Source organism: Psittacula echo, assembly GCF_963264785.1.
Source record: "Psittacula echo genome assembly, chromosome: 3".
NCBI lineage: Eukaryota > Metazoa > Chordata > Aves > Psittaciformes > Psittacidae > Psittacula > Psittacula echo.
Window position 1 is genome coordinate 46627011 of NC_137736.1, and position 23458 is coordinate 46650468.

General features: G+C 37.2%; 1 protein-coding gene across 1 annotated transcript in view; it reads left to right on the top strand.

Moving 5' to 3' along the window:
* Positions 1–23458, top strand: part of ADGRG2 (adhesion G protein-coupled receptor G2) — a 51113-nt gene that overhangs the window by 22050 nt on the left and 5605 nt on the right. Inside the window, exons 7-25 of the mRNA XM_080613130.1 lie at positions 3566–3607; positions 5588–5632; positions 6828–6895; positions 8465–8535; positions 9561–9600; positions 9702–9736; positions 11012–11094; positions 11799–11859; positions 12366–13099; positions 13907–14105; positions 14452–14608; positions 16878–17027; positions 17253–17375; positions 18420–18465; positions 18974–19077; positions 19660–19784; positions 20579–20847; positions 21619–21718; positions 22022–22296. Of these exons, the coding sequence (XP_080469256.1) occupies positions 3566–3607; positions 5588–5632; positions 6828–6895; positions 8465–8535; positions 9561–9600; positions 9702–9736; positions 11012–11094; positions 11799–11859; positions 12366–13099; positions 13907–14105; positions 14452–14608; positions 16878–17027; positions 17253–17375; positions 18420–18465; positions 18974–19077; positions 19660–19784; positions 20579–20847; positions 21619–21718; positions 22022–22296 (2727 nt within the window). The remainder of the gene's footprint in view (positions 1–3565; positions 3608–5587; positions 5633–6827; positions 6896–8464; positions 8536–9560; positions 9601–9701; positions 9737–11011; positions 11095–11798; positions 11860–12365; positions 13100–13906; positions 14106–14451; positions 14609–16877; positions 17028–17252; positions 17376–18419; positions 18466–18973; positions 19078–19659; positions 19785–20578; positions 20848–21618; positions 21719–22021; positions 22297–23458) is intronic.

Consider the following 23458-nt stretch of genomic DNA (forward strand, 5'->3'; position numbering starts at 1 on the left):
AAGCTGCTGAGTTCATCCAGTCTGTGATGTTGGGCTCCATCTCTTGTAACAGCTTTTCAGAGCAGGAGAGGTTGTGTGCAGTGTTGGATTGTTGCCTGCTGATGACACCGCAGAACTCACCTGGTTTCATCAAAGTTCATTCTTTGTTGGGATGATGATTGGAGGGAAGTCAGGGCCAGTCGCTGGTGACCTGAAGACATCTAGTTGGTGGGCTATAAAAGTGCTACATAGCAGGCAACAGCATACGATTGAGTTCATTGGCTGTTTTCTCCTAAAATCAAATCCCCTTGAGGTACTTCACCATCTTCCCACATTACTCACCAAGTATATCCGGGTCCCTGAGCAAAAGCAATCCCACGAGTGGGTTTGCCTTTACCTGAAGCAGGAATAACCCAGATGTCTTCCCCAGCCAATTCTTTATGCGCACCACAGGAACTTTTTCCCCTTCTACAGTATGTGAAAATTTTGACTGGGCTGGGCCAGCCCTGTTGGCAGATCCTCTGGTGCTGACCAACCAGGTGGCCTTTGGTAAGTGTGTATCCCAATGCTTGAAAGTCCCGCCACCCATTGCTCTCAGTGTAGTTTTTAACAGCCCATTGTACCGTTCGATTTTCCCAGAGGCTGGTGCATGGTAGGGGATGTAACATACCCACTCAATGCCATGCTTTTTGGCCCAAATGTCTGTAAGGCTGTTCCAGAAATGAGTCCCACTGTCTGACTCAATTCTCTCTGGGGTGCTGTGTTGCCACAAAATCTGTTTCTCAAGGCCCAGGATAGTGTTCCAGGCAGTCATGTGGGGCACAGCGTATGTTTCCAGCCATCCGGTGGTTGCTTCCACCATGGTAAGCACATGGCACTTGCCTTGGCGGGTTGGTGGGAGTGTGATATAATCAATCTGCCAGGCCTCCCCATATTTGTACTTCAGCCATCGTCCTCCGTACCAAAGAGGCTTTAACCGTTTGGCTTGCTTAATTGCAGCACGTTTCACACTCATGAATAACCTGGGCAATAGTGTCCATTGTTAAGTCCACCCCTCGATCATGAGCCCATCTGTATGTTGCATCTCTACCCTGATGGCCTGAAGTGTCATGGGCCTGCTGGGCCAAAAATAATTCACCCTTATGTTGCCAATCTAAGTCCATCTGAGCCACTTCAATCTTAGCAGTTTTATCCACTTGTTGGTTGTTCTGGTGTTCCTCAGTGGCCCGACTCTTGGGTACATGGGCGTCTACATGGCGTACCTTCACCACCAGGTTCTGCACCCGGGCAGCGATATCTTGCCACAGTGCAGCAGCCCAGATGGGTTTACCTCTGCGTTGCCAGTTGCTCTGCTTCCATTGCTGCAACCACCCCCACAGGGCATTTGCCACCATCCATGAGTCAGTATAGAGATAAAGTACTGGCCACTTTTGTCGTTCAGCAATGTCCAGGGCCAGCTGGATGGCTTTCACCTCGGCAAACTGACTCGATTCACCCTCTCCTTCAGCAGTTTCTGCAACTTGTCATCGGGGACTACATACAGCTGCCTTCCATCTCCAACTCTTCCAAAGCACTGTAGGGATCCACTGAACCAAATAGTTGCCCGTACTGTCCCACACACCCTGCCACTCATGTCTGTCCATCCTCAGGGAAAATCTCTTGGTGGTCCTCCTATATCGTCATCTAATCCTAGACAAGACTTGAGCCGGACCCAGCTTAGTTTCCATGATCGAACAAGGTCGGGCGTTCTCAGGGAGGTCATGCTGTAGGCAAAACAGAGAGAACATATTCAGCAACAAGCTGGTTCCCAGCAAGAGGAGCAGGGTGCTTTCAAGGGCATTGAAAGGATATTCAGGATCTTTAAATCTTCCAGAATCTACTCCCACTGTAAATAGTCTGATGGGGGAGCAGAGGGTGTGAGGGAATGTCTCCTTCACAGGTGGACCACCCAAGGAGGGAAAAAAAGATGCATAATTGCTAAATGCTTATGTTATATACCTCCCAAAGTATAGAGGTGATGACCACACTGGGAACACATACCAGCCCAGACTGATGATCAATGAGTCTATTGCATTACAAGTCATTGCCATGAATTACAGCAAAACAATAACCCTAGCCCAGGTCCCCAGCTAATAAACACTCAACCAGCAAATACCAGCTGTAAGTAAGGTACAACATGCTGAAACTCTGAGATCAAGAGCAACAACTTTGAGAGCCAATAAATCAGCATTGTGACGAGTGACTATTAATCTGAAACAGCAGATGCTTATCACAAATATGATTAGACACACTCTGGTCAGATCTGTCATTATCTCAACCCTTCATGCCCCATGTTGGGCACCAAAAAGAACTGTTGTGGTTTAAGCCCAGCTGGCAACCCTGAACCACGCAGCCGCTCGCTCACTCCCCCTATTCCTCCCTCAGCTCCCGGAGGGATGGAGAGGAGAATGGAAAGAATGTAACTCCCATGGGTTGAGATAAGAACAGTGCAGTAACTAAGGTGTAACACAAACCACTGCTGCTACCACCAATAATAATAATAATAGTGATAAAGAAAATAATAAGGGGAGAGTATTCAATCGGTCACTACCCGCCTACCAATACCCAGCGCAACCCGAGCAGTGATCTAGCCCTTCCGGGTAACTGCCCCCAGTTTATATACTGGGCATGACGTGCTGTGGTATGGAATACCTCTTTGGCTAGTTTAGGTCAGGTGTCCTGTCTCCCGGCTTCCCCTCCTCCCTGGCAGAGCATGAGACTCAGAAAAGGCCTTGGTCAGAGTAAACATTACTTAGCAACAACTAAAAACATCAGTGTTATCAGCGCTGTTCCCAGGCTGCAAGTCAAAACCACAGCACTGCACCAGCTACTAAGAAGGAGAAAAATGACTGCTACTGCTGAACCCAGGACATTACCAAAGCCCAAACTGGGTATATTTCTGTTTAGCAAGTATGTAGTTTTTTGCTATATCTATATAGAGAATGTTTTCTATACTTTCTGATGCTATTTAAAGTCTTAAAAAAAGTGAAATGTACACCCCTTTCCTTAAAGGGACATAATACATGTTCATGCTTCTATGATTCTGTGGTTCTGTATATGTTCTTGCAATGAGTTGCCAAATACAGTCATTAAAGACTCAGAACTTGCTGGCCCTTTTTTTTCCTGATGCTTGTATTTGAAAACAAGGAATATGCTCATCCCATGTCCGTACAGATTCTTACATGTCTGTATATGAGCTAGACATCCTGCTGTTTGTAGCTGATGGATAGAAAGACACATTTGTAGAACATGATTCATCTTATGCTGAAATGCCCATGTAGGATAGGTTAAATGTGATTCACAACCTTAGAAGCATCACTTTTGCCACTGAATAAAGGGAGCCTAGAGTAACTAGCTTATATGGGGACATAGACATTGAATTGGATGGATCTCACTCTGAACAGTGCTTTTTATTTCCCATTTCTCCTGGAAAAACAGAGTCTAAAGTGGAAAGTAGGAAACTTATTTTTGTGACATGTATTTCATATCATATTTTTAAGTTAAAATGTGAAAACTTAATTTTTAAACTTTTTTTTTTTTTTAACAGAAGCTCTTAACGTCACTGATTATTACTCCACTGTAACACCAGGTAGGATTCATATATCCCCACTTGTCTTCTTTTATGCTTGTCAAACTTCTAGTGTGTGTGAGTTTAGGAAGCATGCTCCCAAATATTTTTAATAGGATCTTCTTCCTTGTTATGATGGTGTGTCATATTAGCAGTCTGCCTTACGTCATATTGATCTCCAGTCTGGTAGAAGGTTTAACTCTGCAGTGCTTGCCTAGATGGCCACATACAGAAGAGTCTGGTCATTTTGTAAGTCAGAGCAGCAGATTACCACAGAGATGTAAGAAACAGGAGTTCAGGAATCGTTAGTCCCTGAGTGTGAGGTGTCCCTGCCCATGGCAGGGGGGTTGGAACTAGATGATCTTAAAAGTCCTTTCCAACCCTGACTATTCTTTGATTCTATGATTCTATGACCATGTTTGCTAAAAAAAAAAAAAAAAAATCCTTATGCCTTTTAGTAGATTGAAGCAGAATGAATCCAGTCGTGATATTCTCAGGGCAGGTCCAGTCTATAGGAGTAGACTGAATTAATTTTTTATTATCCAGTTAGGAGCCTGATAGACCAATTAGAATGTATTTGCACTGAATTAATGCAAATGATAGAAAAACTGGCTTGCAACCATACTGTCTAGTGTAATTGAACTGTGTGAATGTGACCTGCAGGAAGTTTGCAGTTATGTTATCTTCTGATCTTTAAGGGCTGGAAGTCCTAGTGATTTTTGATTGTTTATCCTCCACATTGCTATTTTGTGCATTTTGGTGGCATGCAGAGATCCTAAGCAAGACTTGGTGTCATACCAGTGGGTGCTGTGAAAAGAGAAAAGACTGATGTTAGTTTTTACTTTTGTGTCACTCCTGGATTTTGTGTTGGGTTTTTGTAAGTGTTATTCTTTATGTAGTTGACAATTATGACAAATTCAGTTATTTATTAACATTTCTTTAAGGATCGTTTAAAAAAAAAGAAGTGCTGATACAGTTTTCATAACTATTTCACTGACAACTGCCAACACCAAAGGGAAGGAAATTTATTAGTCTGAAAATAATGTTTTCTATTAATTTGAGTATTGCCACCAGCTTACAGTCTGTATGCTCTGATGGTAGTTTATTGATGGTGATAAAATTGATGAAGCATCAAGCTATAACAGGCAAATACTTGTACCATAGAAAGAGTAAAAAATGTTAAAAATTTCCATTTCATTTGGTATAGGTAATGATAACAGCAGAGAAAATAACACCTGTTTTTCTGTCAGTGGAGGCCAATCTATCTGCTTAAGTAAGGAAAGTTGGGCTGACATGTTGTTTTCATGAACAAGCATAGGAGTTTTGTCTTAGATGCAAGTATTTCTCTGGTCCTATGTTTTGAGTTATACAACAGAACTGTCTGTTTACAGTACCCTTAATATGGGATCCATGTTACTTCTTTGCAGTGTAGGTAGTATTAACAATATGGGAGCAGCCAAAAGCTTGCTGTAACTAACGAACAACGTGTTCCACTAGTAAGAGTATGCATGCTTGCTGTTATCACATTTTGAATTCTATCAGGTAGAACAGTTACAGTTTCATTCTACCATAAGTAGCCATAGTAGGATCCTCAGAGGCAGATAACATACTACCTAGTGATTGAATATGGTGATATTTGAAGAGTTTATTTATGATACGCTGATTTCTGTTTTATTTGAATTAAAAACCAAACCAAACTAAACCAAACCCACAACCAATCATTTGCATATTGGCCTTCTGTGGAAACTGTTACAGAAAATGATTCAAAATTAATTAATCAAAGCCAGCATGTTTTACTCTGAATGCTAAGTTTTGGAAAATGTCATGGTAAGTATCCTAAAGAAGTGAAGACTAAACAGTATGTGAAATATTTCTGAAAGGTAAAGACCTTTACATTTAAAACATTGAAATGATTGTAAATATGTATGTTTGTCAGTACTGGGTTTAAATTCAAGTTTTTTACTCACTAGATTTTTTTTGTCCCCCAAAAAACTATTGCAGGAGAAACCATTTTATGCAACGTAACAACTGTCTGTAATTTTTCAGGTTAGTAGTTTTCTATTTCCTATTTTTCTTACAAAAACCAGGTACAAAAACCATTGACTTTAACTTTTAGTTGTTATGTACAGACTATCTCTGTAATAAATTTCTTATGAATTTAGAGAGATTTTGTATAACTTAAAAAAAAAGGGGGGGGATATTTTAAAGTAATGTTTTAGTCTATTGTATTTTTTTATCTTTGGTTTCTTAGCAAAGGATACACAGTTGCAAATAAGAATTGCAAACCTGAGGAAAAAAGGAACTACTGTGCTGTGGTGGATGCTAATGCCTGCCTCATTGAGCCTAACTGTATCAGGAATAGAAGTTGAAATAGTGTTTAGGAGAATTATTGTAAAAGCCTGTGTGTGTATTAAAAGTGTCATGTGACAGAACAGACAAACAAAAGAAAGGGCCCTGATGTTCCATATATGTGTGCTAACAAAAACATATTAAAAGAAGATTTTGTTCCTACATGTTGCTGCCTTCCAAAACACTGATAAATGGCTTTTGTGAGATACACTTAAAATGAAGTTACTTCTGCCAAGTAGCCATTTGCAGAGTACTTTAAAGGAGAGAAAGAAGCAGAATAAGTAACTGGCCCTCACCCCAAGTTTCCCTGCTGACTGATGGAATAAACTCGTAGATGATTTGGGTGATGTCATGTATGCATTCCTGTATGGGCCTTTTATCAATAGGCTTCACTGAATGTGTGGCTGCAGGAAGGGAAGTGTCGTAGAGGTTCCTTTTTGTCTCCAAAATGGACTTCCCAGCTCTCAAGGAGTGTTGAATGATGCTTTGAATTATGTTATCCTGAAAGTTCTTTAGTCCCCAAGGGAATAATTTTCAGAATATCACTTTGCCTTTACCCACATATTTTATTCTTATTGTGGGAGTTGGAGTTGTATTAATAGTAATGTGCGATGGGTTCTTTCTGTTCAGAGGGTGAGAACTAGAAGGCATTTAGAGACAACCATCAAAACTAAATATATAGAAAATAATGAAAGCTATTGGACTATTTCATTTGTGGGAATAGTAAGTGAAGAGATGGAAGAACAATTGCAAAAATAGTGAATGATCAAAAAAGCTAGTGTAAGTACTCATTTCCCTTCTATTGTAATACAAGAGAGTGAATTTCTAATTTCTCAAGTAATTTTACATCATGTGTTTTAGTGTTGATTTTCTTTTTTGGTTTTGGTTTTAGTGTTCTATGTGGGGAAGGTAAAACTTCAGGCAAGTGAAGAAAGTAACACATCACTAAAAGTAGAAATAGTAAGTGTTCTCTCTGCTAAAACTTTCTTGTACAGAAGGTTAAAATATGGGTTTTTGTCTACACTTAAAATACTGATACCTTAATATGATTCTTGTTATGGCTTGTATAGTTTTGTTTTATTTCAAATATAGTTTACAGTACAAGGTAATATTTTCAGTGGATGGGTCTGCTGTCTCTTAAACAGTTGCTTTGCAGCTAAATTTTATTAGTCAACTAAGTAAACTTCATACAGTAAGGGCCTGTATTCTCTGTAGCCACTGAAAGGAGGGGAAAGCCCTGAAAGTCTGGAGAGAGGAACTGCCTAATTAATAATTTACATTCAGGCATACAGGATCTTCCTTTGGAGATTCGTTTAGGCAACATCACTGGATGGCAACAGTGTGGGCATAAATTAAGTTAGGTTGTTTCCTGGGAATAATTAATCTTGAGACTCTCATAAATAGGGTATCGTTCTATGCTTTTTGGCATGTGGCTGATCAGTTATTAATTTTGCAATAGGCCTGTGTGACACAAGTGTGTCCACTTAAACAACACAACAGAGGTTTAAAGGAACAGTATCATGCAAAGCAAGGACGATATAGATTATTCAGTATTGAGATAATACTATGAGGATGAGAATATTTAGTTGTTACAGATAGAAAACTGAAGGTAGGAAAAAAAGGAGACATTAACTTGTGAAGGGCCTTGTATCTTTCTTCTACACAACCCTGCCTGCACTCAGTCTGGAATTTGACATGCCAGACTCTGCAAACATGAGAGTAGTCAGCAAAATCACCGCAGAGAGCTACTGCACAGCTGTGCATGAAGCATTGAGTTCGGGCAGGAGTAGGCCCCTGGCAAAAGCCACCTCTGTATCATGTTGTGCTTTGGTAGTGATAATGCCTACTGATACCATCCCAATGTATTAACATTATGCCTACCACTATTAGAAAAATGGTTTTACTGTCTCTTGAAACTCTTCTACTTTTTAGAAGAATATTTCTTAGGTAATGTTAGATGATGTTTTCATCAGGGTGTTCACTGTTTGCGTCGTGGCCACCAAAAGAACGTAAGAATGCAGATCTAAAAAGGGCATTTAGATAAGCCTTACGGTGTTCCCTGGCCCTAAGGTTAGATCATACATATTTAGATCATTACTACCATGCCTTTCACCTGAGTTTTTGACTTCTTATTCCCAGGATTCTACACTGTTGATTACTTATGTCTATTTTGGAACTTGTCCCATTGCTGCACTTAGAAAGTTTGTTCAGTGCCTGGTCTGAGCTGCCTTTGTTGCAAACTAAGCCAAATTCCAAATTCCACTCTTTTCAACATGAGATACGGTGAGGTCAATTATCTTCTTGCCCGTATCTTTCACAAAACAGATCCTGTTACTCAGACTATCCTAGATGAGCCAATTCCTTCCATAAGTTGTGACAACAATGTCATGGTAAATATTTGTTGAAATGTATTCATGAGAAAATATGCTTCTTATCTTTGGAGTTCCAGACTTGTGTGAAACAAATGTGTTTCTTTTAAGGATAAAATTTACTGGTTTTACTTAGCTGTTGAATTTTTGTTTCTAATAGGTTAATAACATGACCAACAATCAAGTTACAAAATTAATTGCAGTTCCAGCACCTACCCTGCAAGAATTGAGGCAAGTAATTTTGAATAAGGACTGAAATCTTTGTTATATTTGAAAAAGATTAAGTGGTTTGTGTGGTTAGCAGACTCTGCATTATTTCTGCACTTTATAAATGAAAAACCTCAGGAGTTATGAGTTTCTGGTTTTTAACATAAAATTTATATTGATTAGAAAAGTCATAGTTTTATTTTATGTACCACTGGAATTTGTTTTAAAAAAATGGTATGCTTGCTGATTTTGGTTTAGGTCCTTCAGTTTCCCTGGGGCTCAACAAGGCCTCAACGCCTTGTTGTTTATATAATGATGATGTTAATAGTAGTAGTAGTAGCAATACCTGGTAATATGAGATGTGGATTGTTGAGAATGCCAGTCTGGCTTCTGCTCTTCATGAAGAAATGGTTTGTATAATTTCAGGGATTCAGTCTATCTTATAGGAAATTTACTAAGAGAACTTTCATATCTGCATGGTTTTTAATATGTATTCTTGGAACCAAAACTATATTTTTTATTTTGGTGTAGTTTCTTCTTTCACAGTCCTCATACGGAGAAGTTTGAATGAATGAATATTTACTGCTATTTCCAAAACTTGCCCTGAAAATCAAGAACATGTAATTGGCCAACAGGTCTTTTTTGTAAAAGAAATGCACATCTTACTCATTCTGTTTCTGTGGTTTTGAGTATAAATTTAGAATTCTGTTCAAAATGTTTGCAAAAAGGCAACATTAAGACTTATCTTTTGTTCTTTTGAATAACTTTTAAAGAAGTGGATTGGTGTTAACATACGTGATGACAGAGGTTTAAACTTTGTGGAGTGACTACTAAAAGGCAACTTACTACATGTTTAATCCTTTGAAAAGTGGCCTTACAATACTGGAACTGGCATGATTTAAAAAACAAACTAACACCAATCAACTGTTACTTTCTTTCGGTGGGTTTTTTTTTCTCAGTAATTGCTTCTTTTATTCATTATATTGTTGTAATTGTTTTTAGAAACGTAAGTAGAAATTCTCCATAATGGTAACTTTTTTATTTTAAAGAATTTCAGAGTTCAACAAAACCTTGCAAGCAGTAAGTAAGGTAAGATTACTAACTGTTGTTGTAGTTTGGAAAACTTTATTATCTAACTATCAATCCTATTTTATCCTGACAAAACAATCTATTTTCACTTGTCATTACAGTCCTCCATTATGGAATGCAGTGCAGAAAATCAGAGGTTTGTTTTTAATCTTTTAAATGCTCATAAATATACAAGCTCATATACTAATATATCAAGTATGAATGGCTGTGTAACAGAAATAAAAAACTTTCTAGCAAAGTTAAATCTGATAAATAGACTGGAGAAATACGTGTAGGCTGACGAAATCTCATCCCATTATTCTAGCATTAGTGATTTTAATTTTTTTTTAACCAAACTATATTGCTTTTCATTTGCCTGCCGTATTTCTTCTGCATCTCTATATTAGCTGACTTACGTAGCAACTTAACCACTAAAGCTATGGGATTTGGGACCACAAACTTCCAGAGCTTGTGAAGACAATGCAATATTTGTGAGGGAATTGCTTCAGACATCCCAAGTTGCTGTTCTTTGGCTTGGGAAACCAGCCATCCTCAGGGTAGGGGGAGCCTGAGACAGTAACCAGTTCACAGTTTGGAAGCCATGTGGTATCAGAATGGCAAGGCTGCTCCACAGAGGTGATCCTGAAAACTCTGAAATGTAGATAATGTCTGTCAGTTTAATTGCTACTCACCACTAAATTGCTGGGCCTTTAAACTGATCAGCTTGCAAACACTATATTCTAAAACAAAATGTGGAACTTCATTTCCCCAAATTCAAGAATTTGGGGTTTATCTTCCTGTGTTAGGATGAAAGAAAAGTCCAAACCACTGAGACAGTTATAGGCAGTAAGTCAGATCACACTTTCATATCATATACTGGCAGTATAGAGTACTCTTCTCATTCTTGTTAGCTGAAAAAAGATGGAAGTTTAGTTAGGGTTTCAGGTCATTGAACCATAATTGTAAATATGTAGTTACATGCTAAATGGGTCTTTAGGTTCTCTCTAAAGTCAAGTGAGAAAATACTGACTTTCCCTAGGCGATGGAGATTTAATATACACTGACAATAGCCACCTATGATACCTAGAAACTCTTTTTTACAGTAACAGTGGAGATGTTATTATCTTTACAAATCAACTCTTTAATGGCTAATATTAATTAGGGAGGACCTCATTTAAGAATCAACAGTGTCTGTAGAGAAGGCAGAAAAGAAGCTGCCTCAAACTGATGTATTACTCTTATCTGTAGCATGGCATAGTGTTTTATGTGCATTAAAAATATCCCCAAATCTGAAAAAGCCTAGGAGAAATGTGCTTTCACACTTAGCATTTGTGCTAATGTGCTTTCAGTTAGTATTTTATGTTAGTTTTATGCGTCATAAAGATGAGACAGATCTGTTTCTTGAGTCTAAAGGGTTTTCTTCTCATCATAGTATATACTGCAATTTCATAATGAAGCTGGCTGAGAGAGAGAATACAAGCAGTTTAACAGACAAAGCAGAAATAAGCCGACTTGGTAAGTTATGCTTTAAACACAGTCTTATCACAGTGAGCCTTTCAAATTAAATTTTCTATCTTTACATGTGACCTTCAAGAAGCTGAAGGAAAAGATTGTTGCATATTTTTAGATAAAAATATTTTTTTGCTGAACAATAGAAGTACATCAAAAAATGCAGCCGTCTGATTTTGGGGTTGGGAGGGGGAAGAGAGAAATGTGTTTAAAAAAACTTCAGTATAAAATTTCTGACCACATCAATAAAGCAAAATTTGAAAGAATTATGTGTAAAATTACTCGAGGACATAAATGTGTTACTGAAATGGTGATCTATATTGAAAAGTTTATAAGGTCACCAAGATTTCTTAGTAATATTGTGATAGTATGAAGTGGTGACTCATACCATTCCTTTCAAAAGATGTAGTGTTGCATTTTTGTTTGTTTACATTAACAAAAAAAGAAATCTGTACTTGTCAGGCCTTGAGCAAAAATCTGGGGGTATTTCAGTATTCTGACTGGTCAAGATCTGTTTTGTAAATGCCATTTCAGAAAAAAAAAATCAAAAGCAATTACGCAATTTACACTATTGTGTAAATTGCATAATTTAGCGATTGCATAATTGCATAATAAATCACATGCTTATTTGACTATCCTACTTATTATTTAGCAATTAGCAATTTTTATGCTTCAGGATAAACTTGGTTAATGCTTCTTTGTCATCCCAGACCAGTGCTGCTGTTCATCCCTGAAGTATTGTTCCTTGACTGCTGAAGAATTACAAATGTAGTAAGTATAAATACAAAATCTGACTTGCTTATTTCCTAGATTTCCCAGTGCATTAATAGAGTCAACTTCCATGGTGCAGTGTAATAGCCAGGAAGGACTCCACAAGAACAAACTGACAAGCTTTTTCCTAGATAGCTCCCTTCCCATTCTTCCCTCTTCCCTTCCCTTCCCTTCTGTTTGTTTGGTTTTGATGCAGATAGCTTTTGTGTTCAGCATCAGGTCGCCTCCAGAACAAGCAGCAAAGGCAGCAGTAGTATTTATGGGCTTGCTAGTTAACAAATAGAGCAAAATAGAATGCAAGAACTCTCAAAGCGTCACAGAATTCATATTTGTTACTAGATCATGAAACACCCAATCTAATTGCTTTGAAAATATGCATTATTGCTATTATGTCCATATCTTTTATATATATTCCTGTATGATAACTTATTTTCTTTAAAATATAAACAGTGTTAAATTTAACCTGCATTTCTGTGCCTTCTTTTTTTTTTCTTTTTTTTTTGCAGTACTATAAAAGTGCCATCTCATTCTATATGGGTTCCTTTCCCCCATTTCCCTTCTCTCCCTAAAAAGACTTCCCCCAAATCCAGTACTCTTATTTCCTCCACTATGCTTTCCACCAAACAAAGCCCTACAAGTAGACCACTGATCCCACCGTTCACAGAAATGTCTTCTGGAACTCTTTCCACATCTCTCACTACAAATACTCTCTCTGAAGCTTCTACCACATCCACTACTGAAACTTCTGTGTCTTCCACCAGTGTTACCACTACACTTTCTTCTGAGTTTCCTGCCCAGCCTACCATGCAAACTTTTCCTTCCATAGCTTCTAATAAATCTGTCACTATTTCCACACCTGCAGCAAAATCTGTCACTAATGCTGCTTTCTCAGTTAAATCTGACAGTGTGTATCTTAGCAAGCCTATTACAATAATTTCTCCTTCTGTAGGTTTCACTAGACATTCTGCAGTATCCTCTTCTGAGCTTCCCCCCAAACCTTCAGTAACAGTTTCCCCTGTTGAGGCTACCACCAAATCTGTTGCAAAAATCCAACTTCCTGCTACAGATTCAACCCAACCTAGTCCTAGTTACAAAAACATTACTACAGCACCTATTCTTCCCCTTACTCCTTTCACAATAACTTTGACCCCTACTGTTAGTCCTATCAACCATGCTGCCTCAGCTTCTCATCATCATTCTACTGCTGATAGCCATGGCAGCCTGCCTAAAGGGAGCACAGGTAAATATGACAAGTAAAATGATTTTTTTTTATTTAATTTGAATGCTATGTATTGAATTTGCTTTTAAATTTTATTAAACAAGATTATATACCCAATCTGTGACCTTCCGGTTACTGTGAAAAACCTGAGACAACTCTCGTGAGGTGTATACCTATTTTAAAATGCATTCAGATATCTTTGGCCATGATGAGTGATACCTCACTCCACAAATTGGTTTGTAACTGTGATAAACAGGTACTGTGGTAAGTTCCCAACAGGTACTTTTTGTAGAAAATATTAAGTCACTGAGCCAGGTAGCTAATTTTTTTAATAAGCTAGTATTTAAGATATTACAAATCAATGTTGGATCATTCTTAAAATTTTGTTACTGAGTAGGAATATTCTTAGTGGCTATGTATTTTCCTATGAAGATTGTACACATCTTTACAAGTTTCTTTTTAAATTGCTGATCTTGCCTTGATTTTATTCTACTTTCAGGAATCCAATAGCTAAAAATCCAGAATAATAAACTATTTAACATCACTAATGGTTTGATGTCAGGAACTTTGTAATCAATAAAAAGTTGAATTAATGCTGGCCATTTGAAACCTTGCTTTATGTTTTCATAAGATTTGAGGTATTGCTATCTGCAAAGTAGTTCATAGTGAGAAAAGGGGATCCTGTTTTACATAACATATTGAGAGACCTTTCAAGTTGTGATAAGATTTGTTGGTCAAGAGAACTATATATTTTTTCTGCTTCTCAAACATTACTTAATTTGTTGAATGTAATGTTTAAATAAATGCACAACTTTTCTTTTGTCACAGGAAAGACACTATCAGCTACCACATACACAACTTCTGTATATACCACCATTAATATCACCACAGCTGAGCAAATTGTGTCCAAAATAGAAAATGATTTAGCAGCTGGAAAAGTAGAGCCAAAAGATGTAGAAAGGATGGTTAGTGAGGTTAGCGAAGTCCTGACTGCTTCTGAACCATTACCACCCCGAATATCTAACAGGTAGGTCATTGTGGCAATAGATAAATGTGTGTTGTATTGACTGTCTTAATAAATGGGTGTTAGCAATATTAATTTTTTAATAATCATAATGCGAAACAATGTTTCTTGTTCAAAATGGAAGGAGTATCATTCTAGTGTTACCAGATAGAATAGAATAGGATTATAGTATAATATGATATAATATAATACCGTGGAAAACAGTATAATTTTTTGTGTTAATACCATATAAGTGGGCAGAGTCAGATGTATTTTACACTATGATTCAATTGCTGCTCCAAAGCTACATCTTGCCTGAGAATTTTGGGTGTATGTACTTGGTGATACTAAGTATCTCTTTTCTTAACAGAATTATAAAACTGGTGGATTATATTGGCTTAAAGCTGAACTTCTCAGGAACATCTGCTGATTTTGCCTCCCCTTCCTTGGCTCTGGCAGTTGTCAAAACCACCAGCATCCGCTCCAACCAGATGTCTTTTGCTGTCCTGGACTCAGCTGATCTCCAGGTTAAACACTGATAATTTTAAATGCTTACAAATTCTCAAACATTTATTTTAAAGTATTTATGGTTTTATATTTATATGTAACGTGAGTTTGTTCTGTGTTTACATCATAATTTCAGGATCTTTAATTCATTTACTGTTAGGGTGGTGAGGCACTGGAATGGGTTGCCCAGGGAAGTTGTGAATGCTCCATCCCTGGCGGTGTTCAAGGCCAGGTTGGATGAGGCCTTGGGTGGCATGGTTTAGTGTGGGGTGTCCCTGCCCATGGCAGGGGGGTTGGAACTAGATGATCTTAAGGTCCTTTTCAACCCTAACTATTCTATGATTCTATGGTCCTATGTTAGTTTCAAAGAAAAAATACTTCGGTTTTGAAGCCCTCCATAGTTTTCCTTTCATATTCTATTGTGTAAATAAGTAAAAGACCAGCATTTGACTAATAAGCTGATGGAGAGGTACAGCCAGAACACTGGAATGGACAGAGTGCTTGGCAGAATAATTTTGCCTCAGAAACCCTGAATCATGAGTCACTTCATCACCCACCTGACAGTGCTGAAATTTGTCAGAGTGTTACCAGATGGCTTCATCTGTTAGAGGGAGATTAATTGCAGAGTGTTCCAGGAAAGAACTATTACATTGCTTGCATAATGACATTCGTACATTTGTCACTCATGACTAGTTGGTCTTGCCAAGAAGTGCTTAGAAAGTTTGGATCCACTTTGTCTCAAAATCTCCCTCCTGCTTGAGGAAATAATAATTTGGACAATACCAGTCTTGGAGGCTTAAGCAAGGAGAGATGGAAAGTTCTGAATAGATTTTGACACATCCTGTCCCTAAGAGAAGGAAGTAGCTTAATGTAGCATGAGCCATAAGTAGTGCTGGAACTGTTCTGTGACACTGAAAATGGTATGATAACATTTGAGTTCTTTGATATATTCTTTGCAATATGTGCTGCATGAATCTGAGGTGACTGGAGGTGATAGTGCTGAAAAACAGATATTTGCTAATGATTTTTTGGAAAACTGGCACTGGCAATGAAATGCAGAGACTTTTCAACAAGTATTACTTAGTTCGAACCACAGCAACGGGAATGCTTTTGTGGAATTGATTCAGGATTTCTTTGGTGGCTGTCTAAACCAGTGATCTCCAAAATGGGGTGTGAGTACCCCTGGTTGTGCACACGACAATCCATTGGGATGCAGGAAGTAAATATTTTTATATGATTAATAAATAAAAATTATATATTTTTAAAGAATGTTTAATTTTCATATCATCCTTTTTCAATTTCTATTTTTGTGTATGTTTTATAATATGCTTAATCAGTAGAGTAGTGCATGCATATAACTTATAAATGGATAGATACATTTTGGGGCACATGCCTAAAAAATTTTTAAGGAGTGCATGATCAAAAAAGTTTACTGAACAGAAGAACAGAAGAATTAAGAACAGAAGAGTTAAACCACATTGTTAAGGCACTGTGAGGAGCATACACTGGTATTTTTATTACAGCCATTGCTTGAATACACAGATAACTGATTTATTTGGTTTTGCTGATGTTGCACATCTCTCAGGAAGTCTGAAATGATGATATTTGTATGTAAAGCGACTAATGTACAACAAGAAAATGTTAGAGACTTTGTACTAAACAAAGCTCTCTGTCCTGTAAGTACAGCACAGAAAACTGGATGAAAGTTCAGATCTTTTTCTGATAATATTTTGCCAGTGAGCTTTTGAGATATCTGAATTGTAGATTATCCAGTTTATTTTTGTTATTTTTGCCAGATGATTATAAAGTTAGGATTTATGTTCTTAGATTCTGCTTAACCTACTATATTTAAAAACCTGTTGACAAATAATAGCTATTTAAAGTTTTTCTGAATTCTGACATACTTCATATGGGGTATATATAAAATTCTTTGCCTTGCAGGCTTAAAATGTTAATCTCCTTTCACAGTTACATAGACTTACCTAGGTTGTTGCTTTCCACCTTTTTCAAATCAATATTATCCATCACAGCAATGTATTCTCTTCCTGTAAGCAAATGGGGTAAAGCCAGAGTATTTTCAGTGGTAGGCAGACCTGAAATGAGTTGCATCCTTTTCAAGCCTGCAGATGCTATTTATTCATTGGAGCAGGAGAGCAATGAGACAGCAGTAGTGAGTTCCTGACAATGATAAAAGAGATACGCATTTCAAAGTTCTGAACTGAAAGTAAGTCATAATTTGTTTTTAGTTAGTGATGGAAATGAAGCATAATTTTTGCATTTATTTTTCAGATTTCTCTAGGCAGTAATGCAATTAATGATGTAAATAATCTCGGATCAATTACACTTCCTTCATCATTGCTGACCAGTTTACCCCATGATGAGTTGAACTTGGCTTCTAGAATTATATTCAACCTCTTTAAAAAGACCACTGTGTTCCAGGTATCTTTTTGATCCTCTATTCATAAGGGTTTTAAACTCAAGCCTAGAGCAAAACAAAATGTGAATGGACGTTACTACCACAAAGCATATTACTGAGCTTCCTGATTTAAAATGTAGTTGGTTTTGCCCAGTGCTCACTCTGGATAATAACTAAGCTTGTAGGTGCTATACTATAGTATTGTTTCATTTATGATTTTTAGATCTTGTTCTTTTTTGTTGTTCCAGGATCTGTCCTTGAAGAATGCATCTTTAATCAGCAGTGTTATATCATCGAGTGTTTCTAACCTTACAATTAGCAACTTAAAGGCAAATGTTACTGTCGCATTACAGAATATCAAACCTAATCAGGTATGATCTACATTTTGACATACAACTTTGTTGCCTCCATTAGAATTGTTGTAGACAAAACACTGTATTAAGAATACAGATCTGTTGGTTCTGCTTTACTAGTGTGGGCTTTTCATCTCTGTTTGGACTTTCCAAATCACTCATCTTTGTTTATTTATCACTGGTATAAATTTTTTTTCTCCAGTGGTTTCAGATAATGTCACTCTATAACTTATCCATCCAGTTTTTATGTTTTTATCTTTTCTGCTTGCTCTTCTATCTTATTCTTCAAAGAATAAAACCTTTTAGATGAAAACCTGACTGGGTGTTGCTACGCAGATGCTGCAATCATGACATTTGTAGGTGCGTCATGGCCAGACAGCAACACAAGTGTTTTTTCTGAGGGGAAATGTTGTTCCTTAAACTGGAACACAGGACTGTGTTACCTGCAAGTATTTGGGCTCATCTACAGCATCTCTTTCCTAAATAAGCAACAAAGATTAAAATCTTCTATCCCATATCTTAAAATGTAGTGTGGTCTTTACTTGTCTTGATACTTTATTCTGTTTTGAGATGTAACTGTAGAAGTATTAGTATTCATAGCAGTACAGTGCATTATTGCTACTATTTTTAGGATTTGCATGCGTGTAGGGGAAATCCACTTATAAACCTTTAACATCATGGTAGTCTAAAGAGATCAAATGTTTGCAAATGAAAAAGTTTTTCCTTGTCTTTGTGATCATGTTCTCAATACTTTCAAAATCACCAAGGATGAGAAATCCCAAGAATTTGTATAGTGTGGGAAGGCAATGAAAGGGCATTCATTCATAATGTTCTACCAGGAACAGAATCTTAGCATAAACATGAGAGCTAGCTCCTATATGCTGACTTCAAATTTGTTAAGCATATTTTCACAAGCATATTGCAATATTAATCCATTCTTTGTGCTATATACTGTATTTATTCTTGCCTGCATTTTGTAGATAATTAATAAGTTACTTGATCTTAAACTCATAGTTTAGTAAAATCTTCTTTTTTTTTTTTTTTTTTTTACCTCCTGAACAGGATAATTCAACAGTTAGATGTGTTTTTTGGGACTTTAATAAAAATGGTAAGTACCTGATAATAGCCTAAGATATCATGCTGGTTTAGCTATGTTATAGAATCATAGAATAGTTAGGGTTGGAAAGGAACTTAAGATCATCATCAAGTTCCAACCCCCCTGCCATGGGCAGAGATACCTCACACTAAACCATATCACCCAAGGCTCTTTCCAGCCTGGCCTTGAACACTGCCAGGGATGCAGCATTCACAGCTTCCTTGGGAAACCCATTCCAGTGCCTCACCACCCTCACAGGAAAGAATTTCTCCCTTATATCTAACCTAAACTTCCGCTGTTTAAGTTTGGACCCATTACCCCTTGTCCTGACACTACAGTCCCTAATGAAGAGTCCCTCCCTAGCATCCTTATAGGCCCCCTTCAGATACTGGAAGGCTGCTATGAGGTCTCCACACACTCTTCTCTTCTCCAGGCTGAACAGCCCCAACTTTCTCAGCCTATCACTCATGTTAATCTAAGTAGAAGTTTTTATGAATAACAAAGCTGTTTTCTTTCACAGGTGGACATGGAGGCTGGTCATATGAAGGTTGCATAGTTAAAGAAAGTAGAGTAAATGAAACAGTCTGTTCATGCAACCACCTCACAAGCTTTGCAGTTTTGATGGTAATTATTTTTAAAATTATTTTAATAAATTATATTAAAAATTACCCTGATCCGAGAACATACTTAAGCATGTGTTATCTTAAGCAAATGAGTTTTCAGTAAACACATACCACCTATGAAATACTACTCAGATTTATTTACTTCAGTGTTAGTACATATGGCCATTCGTTTAGTCACGTGCTTAAGCTGCCTTTGAATGGTGGCCCATGAGTTCCGCTGTAGTAAAAAATACCTTAAGTGCTTATTAAACTGCAGCTTTTAAATTTAGGCAGTTGTTTATACTGTAGGAAATAAAAAATTAGGATAAATCAAATTTAAAACAGGTTTTTAATCAAATGGGATTTCACAATTAAAATCATACAATATTTTCAAGTTATAAGGGACCCGTAAGGATCATTGAGTCCAACTCCCCACTCCTTGCAGGACTAGATTGGCTTTTCTGGGTTTTAGGAAACATTCATGATGGAAAGAACTGTTTTCTTTGGTATTTAACCGCAGAGGAAAAGGTGTATTTTGGGGGGTTTTGATCTTTTTCCATTTAATAAACATTTTATCTGAAATTAACTTCTGTTTCCATTTTAGAACTTGTATGGAAATACTCCTTTGAATCCCACACAAGAATTGGTGCTGACTTTTATATCCTATATAGGCTGTGGCCTCTCTGCAATTTTTCTTTCTATTACTCTTGTGACCTACATAGCCTTTGAGTAAGTACCTGTTCAACTGAGCTCCCATTATTCTTCAATTATGATTGCTTGTAGTCTTCACTCCAAAGTCCTTTCCAATCATATGGATTCTATCTCAGCTAATAATACATGAATTTGTCCAGTTTAGCAGGAAGGTGTTGATTCAGTCTTCAGGAATGTTAATGTTGTGCACAAGTGAATTAATCATGAGGCTTTATACAGTCAGAAGTGAAGAAATAGCACTCTTAAATATCTTATAGTGGATTATCATAATAGAAGGGTGAAGGTATGTGTTTAAAACACAACGTATATAGAACAGAGCAGAATGATAGAATTTTTAAATGTGTTTGTATTCTTTGTTGGTTTTAGAACTTTTCTCTTACATTTAAGCCTTAACTATTGAATCCTCCATCCTACGTTTCGGAAACCATCCTCAGAGTTACTCAGCACGTGTTTACTCGCTCAGTATCCTCTCATCAAGGACTTGCTTGTCTCTGTCAAGGTTTTAGAAGCCCAGTCAAAAGCCTAATCCAGCTCAGCAATAAAGAATAGTCACATTTTCATTTTTGGAAGAACTGTAACAAGAAGTCCAATATACAGTGTAAAACAAAAAAACCATGGTACTAAACTCGAAGAATTCAGGTTAATAGTTGTATTTACGTAGCCTTATTATAAGAAACTTCATATGAAGCATTATATATGAATGAAAATATGGGTTTTTTTCCTTGGTATTTGTGCACTAAGGACTACAAGAGAGGAAGTAAGCCAGAAATCCATGGACAATTGATGTCATCTCACTAATTTGCCTTTTTTAGGAAAATCCGGAGAGACTACCCCTCCAAAATCCTTATTCAGCTCTGTGCTGCATTACTTCTACTCAACTTAGTTTTCCTCCTTGACTCATGGATTGCACTGTATGATACACGAGGCCTGTGCATTGCAGTTGCTGTATTTCTTCACTATTTCCTCTTGGTTTCCTTCACCTGGATGGGCCTAGAAGCTTTCCACATGTATCTGGCCCTTGTGAAAGTCTTTAACACCTACGTGCGGAAATACATTCTTAAATTTTGTGTCGTTGGTTGGGGTATGTAGGTTTTATTTTTCCTTTTCTCTTAGTAAGTATTTCAGTGAATGTGACACAGGTTAGAAATGAAAATGAAGCAGTCAGTAAGTGTTACAACCTTGCAATGACCAGGTATTTATTATCAGTAAATCTGATTCTATACATTCCACCTTTCTGAGGTAGGAAACTCCTTCCTAACTGCAGAACTGAGGCTGCTGCGATGTAAATTGATAATGAATTTTCCTTGTGCAAGTACAATAGAACCAATTTTGAACGTGCATGCTTCCGTTTCCATTTACCAGATAGATGGCTTCAGTTCTGTCTTGAAGATAATGTGTATATATATATTCGATTTCTGGGATAGCACTGTTGCTAACAAAAAGCCAGCAGAGAAGATCTAACTGGGTAAAAAGATTCTAGACCTGATTATCCTCTTTGGCCACTTGAGTAAACATGAGCGAAGGGACTAAAATCAATAGAATTGTTTTATTAAAGCAGATGTAAGAAAGAAGATCAGGTATCAAATCAGTTTATTGAGTGATGGTATTTGCTGCCTTATTCAGAAAGGTTTGGAGCTAACTGTGGAGAACAGCTCGTTTCTTTGCAAGTTATGCTCCTGAACAGTTTGAATGTTGCAGGTTTTAGATCCTTCAGACAGCTAGTAGTCAACAGAATTCAACAGACAAATTTCAGAAACAAATTGTACATTTCACAGAAAAATAGAATCATTTCATGTGCTCATACTACTGTCTTTCTCATGAATTTTACTTTTATAATCTCATAATCTTTAAGGGTTACCAGCAGTAGTTGTGTCCATCGTGTTGGCAGTGTCACCAGATAACTATGGACTTATAACCACTGGAAAAGTTTCAATAAACAGACCTGATGAATTGTGAGTTAAAGGGGGGTGCTTTTTGGGGGGATGGGTGGGAGAGACTTCCTACAAAATGGCTTTTCTTTAAAGATTGGGAAGGGAAGGAAACAATGGGAGAGTTTTGAAATTATATAGCTCTACAGTACATCATGTGTTTTGTGATTATGGCTTATATGAAAGTTCTTACCTTTTGGCCAAAAAAGTACTTCCTACTAAAGAGGCATAATAGTTTGCATTGCAACAAACTACACCTTTATCTCATGTTCATTTTACTGCATTTTGGTATCTGATAATGATTGACAGACTGCTCTTGTGTTCTAGCTGCTGGATTAAAAACAGAATTGTCTTCTATATTACTGCTGTGGGATACTTTTGTGTGATATTCCTGATCAATATCAGCATGTTCATTGTTGTGCTGATCCAGCTCTGTCGTATCAAAAAGAAAAAACAACTTGGTGCTCAAAGAAAAACCAGTATTCAAGACCTTAAGAGTGTTGCTGGCCTCACGTTCCTGTTGGGAATTACTTGGGGATTTGCCTTCTTCACAGTAAATGATGTATTTACTTACCTCTTTACCATTTTCAACACTTTGCAGGGTAAGTTTATCCTTCATGTGACAGCTCATTGCGTACAATATAATGAATAAAGCATTTGGAAATGGCATTTTCTTGATTTAGCTTTGAGTAATTTTGATGCATCCTTTAACATGTTAATTAAATTAGAGATGATACTGCTTTATTGTAATCTTAAATTACGGTTATGTTACAGAAAGGTACAGGAAAGCTAGCTACTATTTATAGGTATAACGTATTTATAAATATTATAATTTTAAAAATGTATGCAAACCGGAATCCAGTGGAAGTGACTGTATTTCTCTGGTCAACAGATCAATTGCAAATAGTTGCTGTAAATGTTCACATAGTAATGCAATTAATGTAGTGAAAACTGTATCATTTCTCCACTTACCCCTAAGGCATAGGATTGAGGTGTGACATTCAACAAAGGACCATGCAGACAGGCAAGCCTGCAACATCTAAATGTTAGTGGTCTAACTGTTAAGCATGGCCTTTAGTACATAAGAACATAGAGAAGTAGATATGAAGGCACGCAGCTTTGCAAAGGCCAGGATGATATTTGGCATAGAGTTTCAAAGTCTGCAAAAGCTTTCATATAAACAGAAGGTACCATAGGTGCTTGCAGTTACCCAAGTATACCTGAATTGCCCTACCGAAGTTTGGATTCAAACTTCTGCTTAAATGGCACTTTAGATGACTGGCTGGGTGATTTCCCAGAGAGACTAGAACAAAGAACATTGCAGTTCTTTTGAGTACCTCTTTGGTAACTTGAGGGGTTGAACCCACATCTTCTCAGGTCTCTCATGGGATTGTGTTGAACTAACACAAGACTAGATTCTATGTGGTCAGAGTAATTCCCTGTGTGAAGTTAAGTTGCCCTTCTACCCAGTTTTAAGTTAGGTGCTGGGCAAATTTTTGTATTAGAAATAATAAGGGTACATAAATTGTATTGACTTTAATTGAGCTAATGCCAGTGTTTCAAAACTATATTTGAAAATGGTGTAGAACCATCTTTATAGAGCCACACTTAATTAGTCAAAAATTCATCCCAAAAGCCAAAGTTGGGAAAGCTACTGAAGCAAAGGATGACGTAAATAATCTCTTCTAGTGGGATTTTACACACTTAACTAGTCTTAAAAGCCAGTAAATATAACATACATGTCTGTAGCAGCAGTCTGATCAT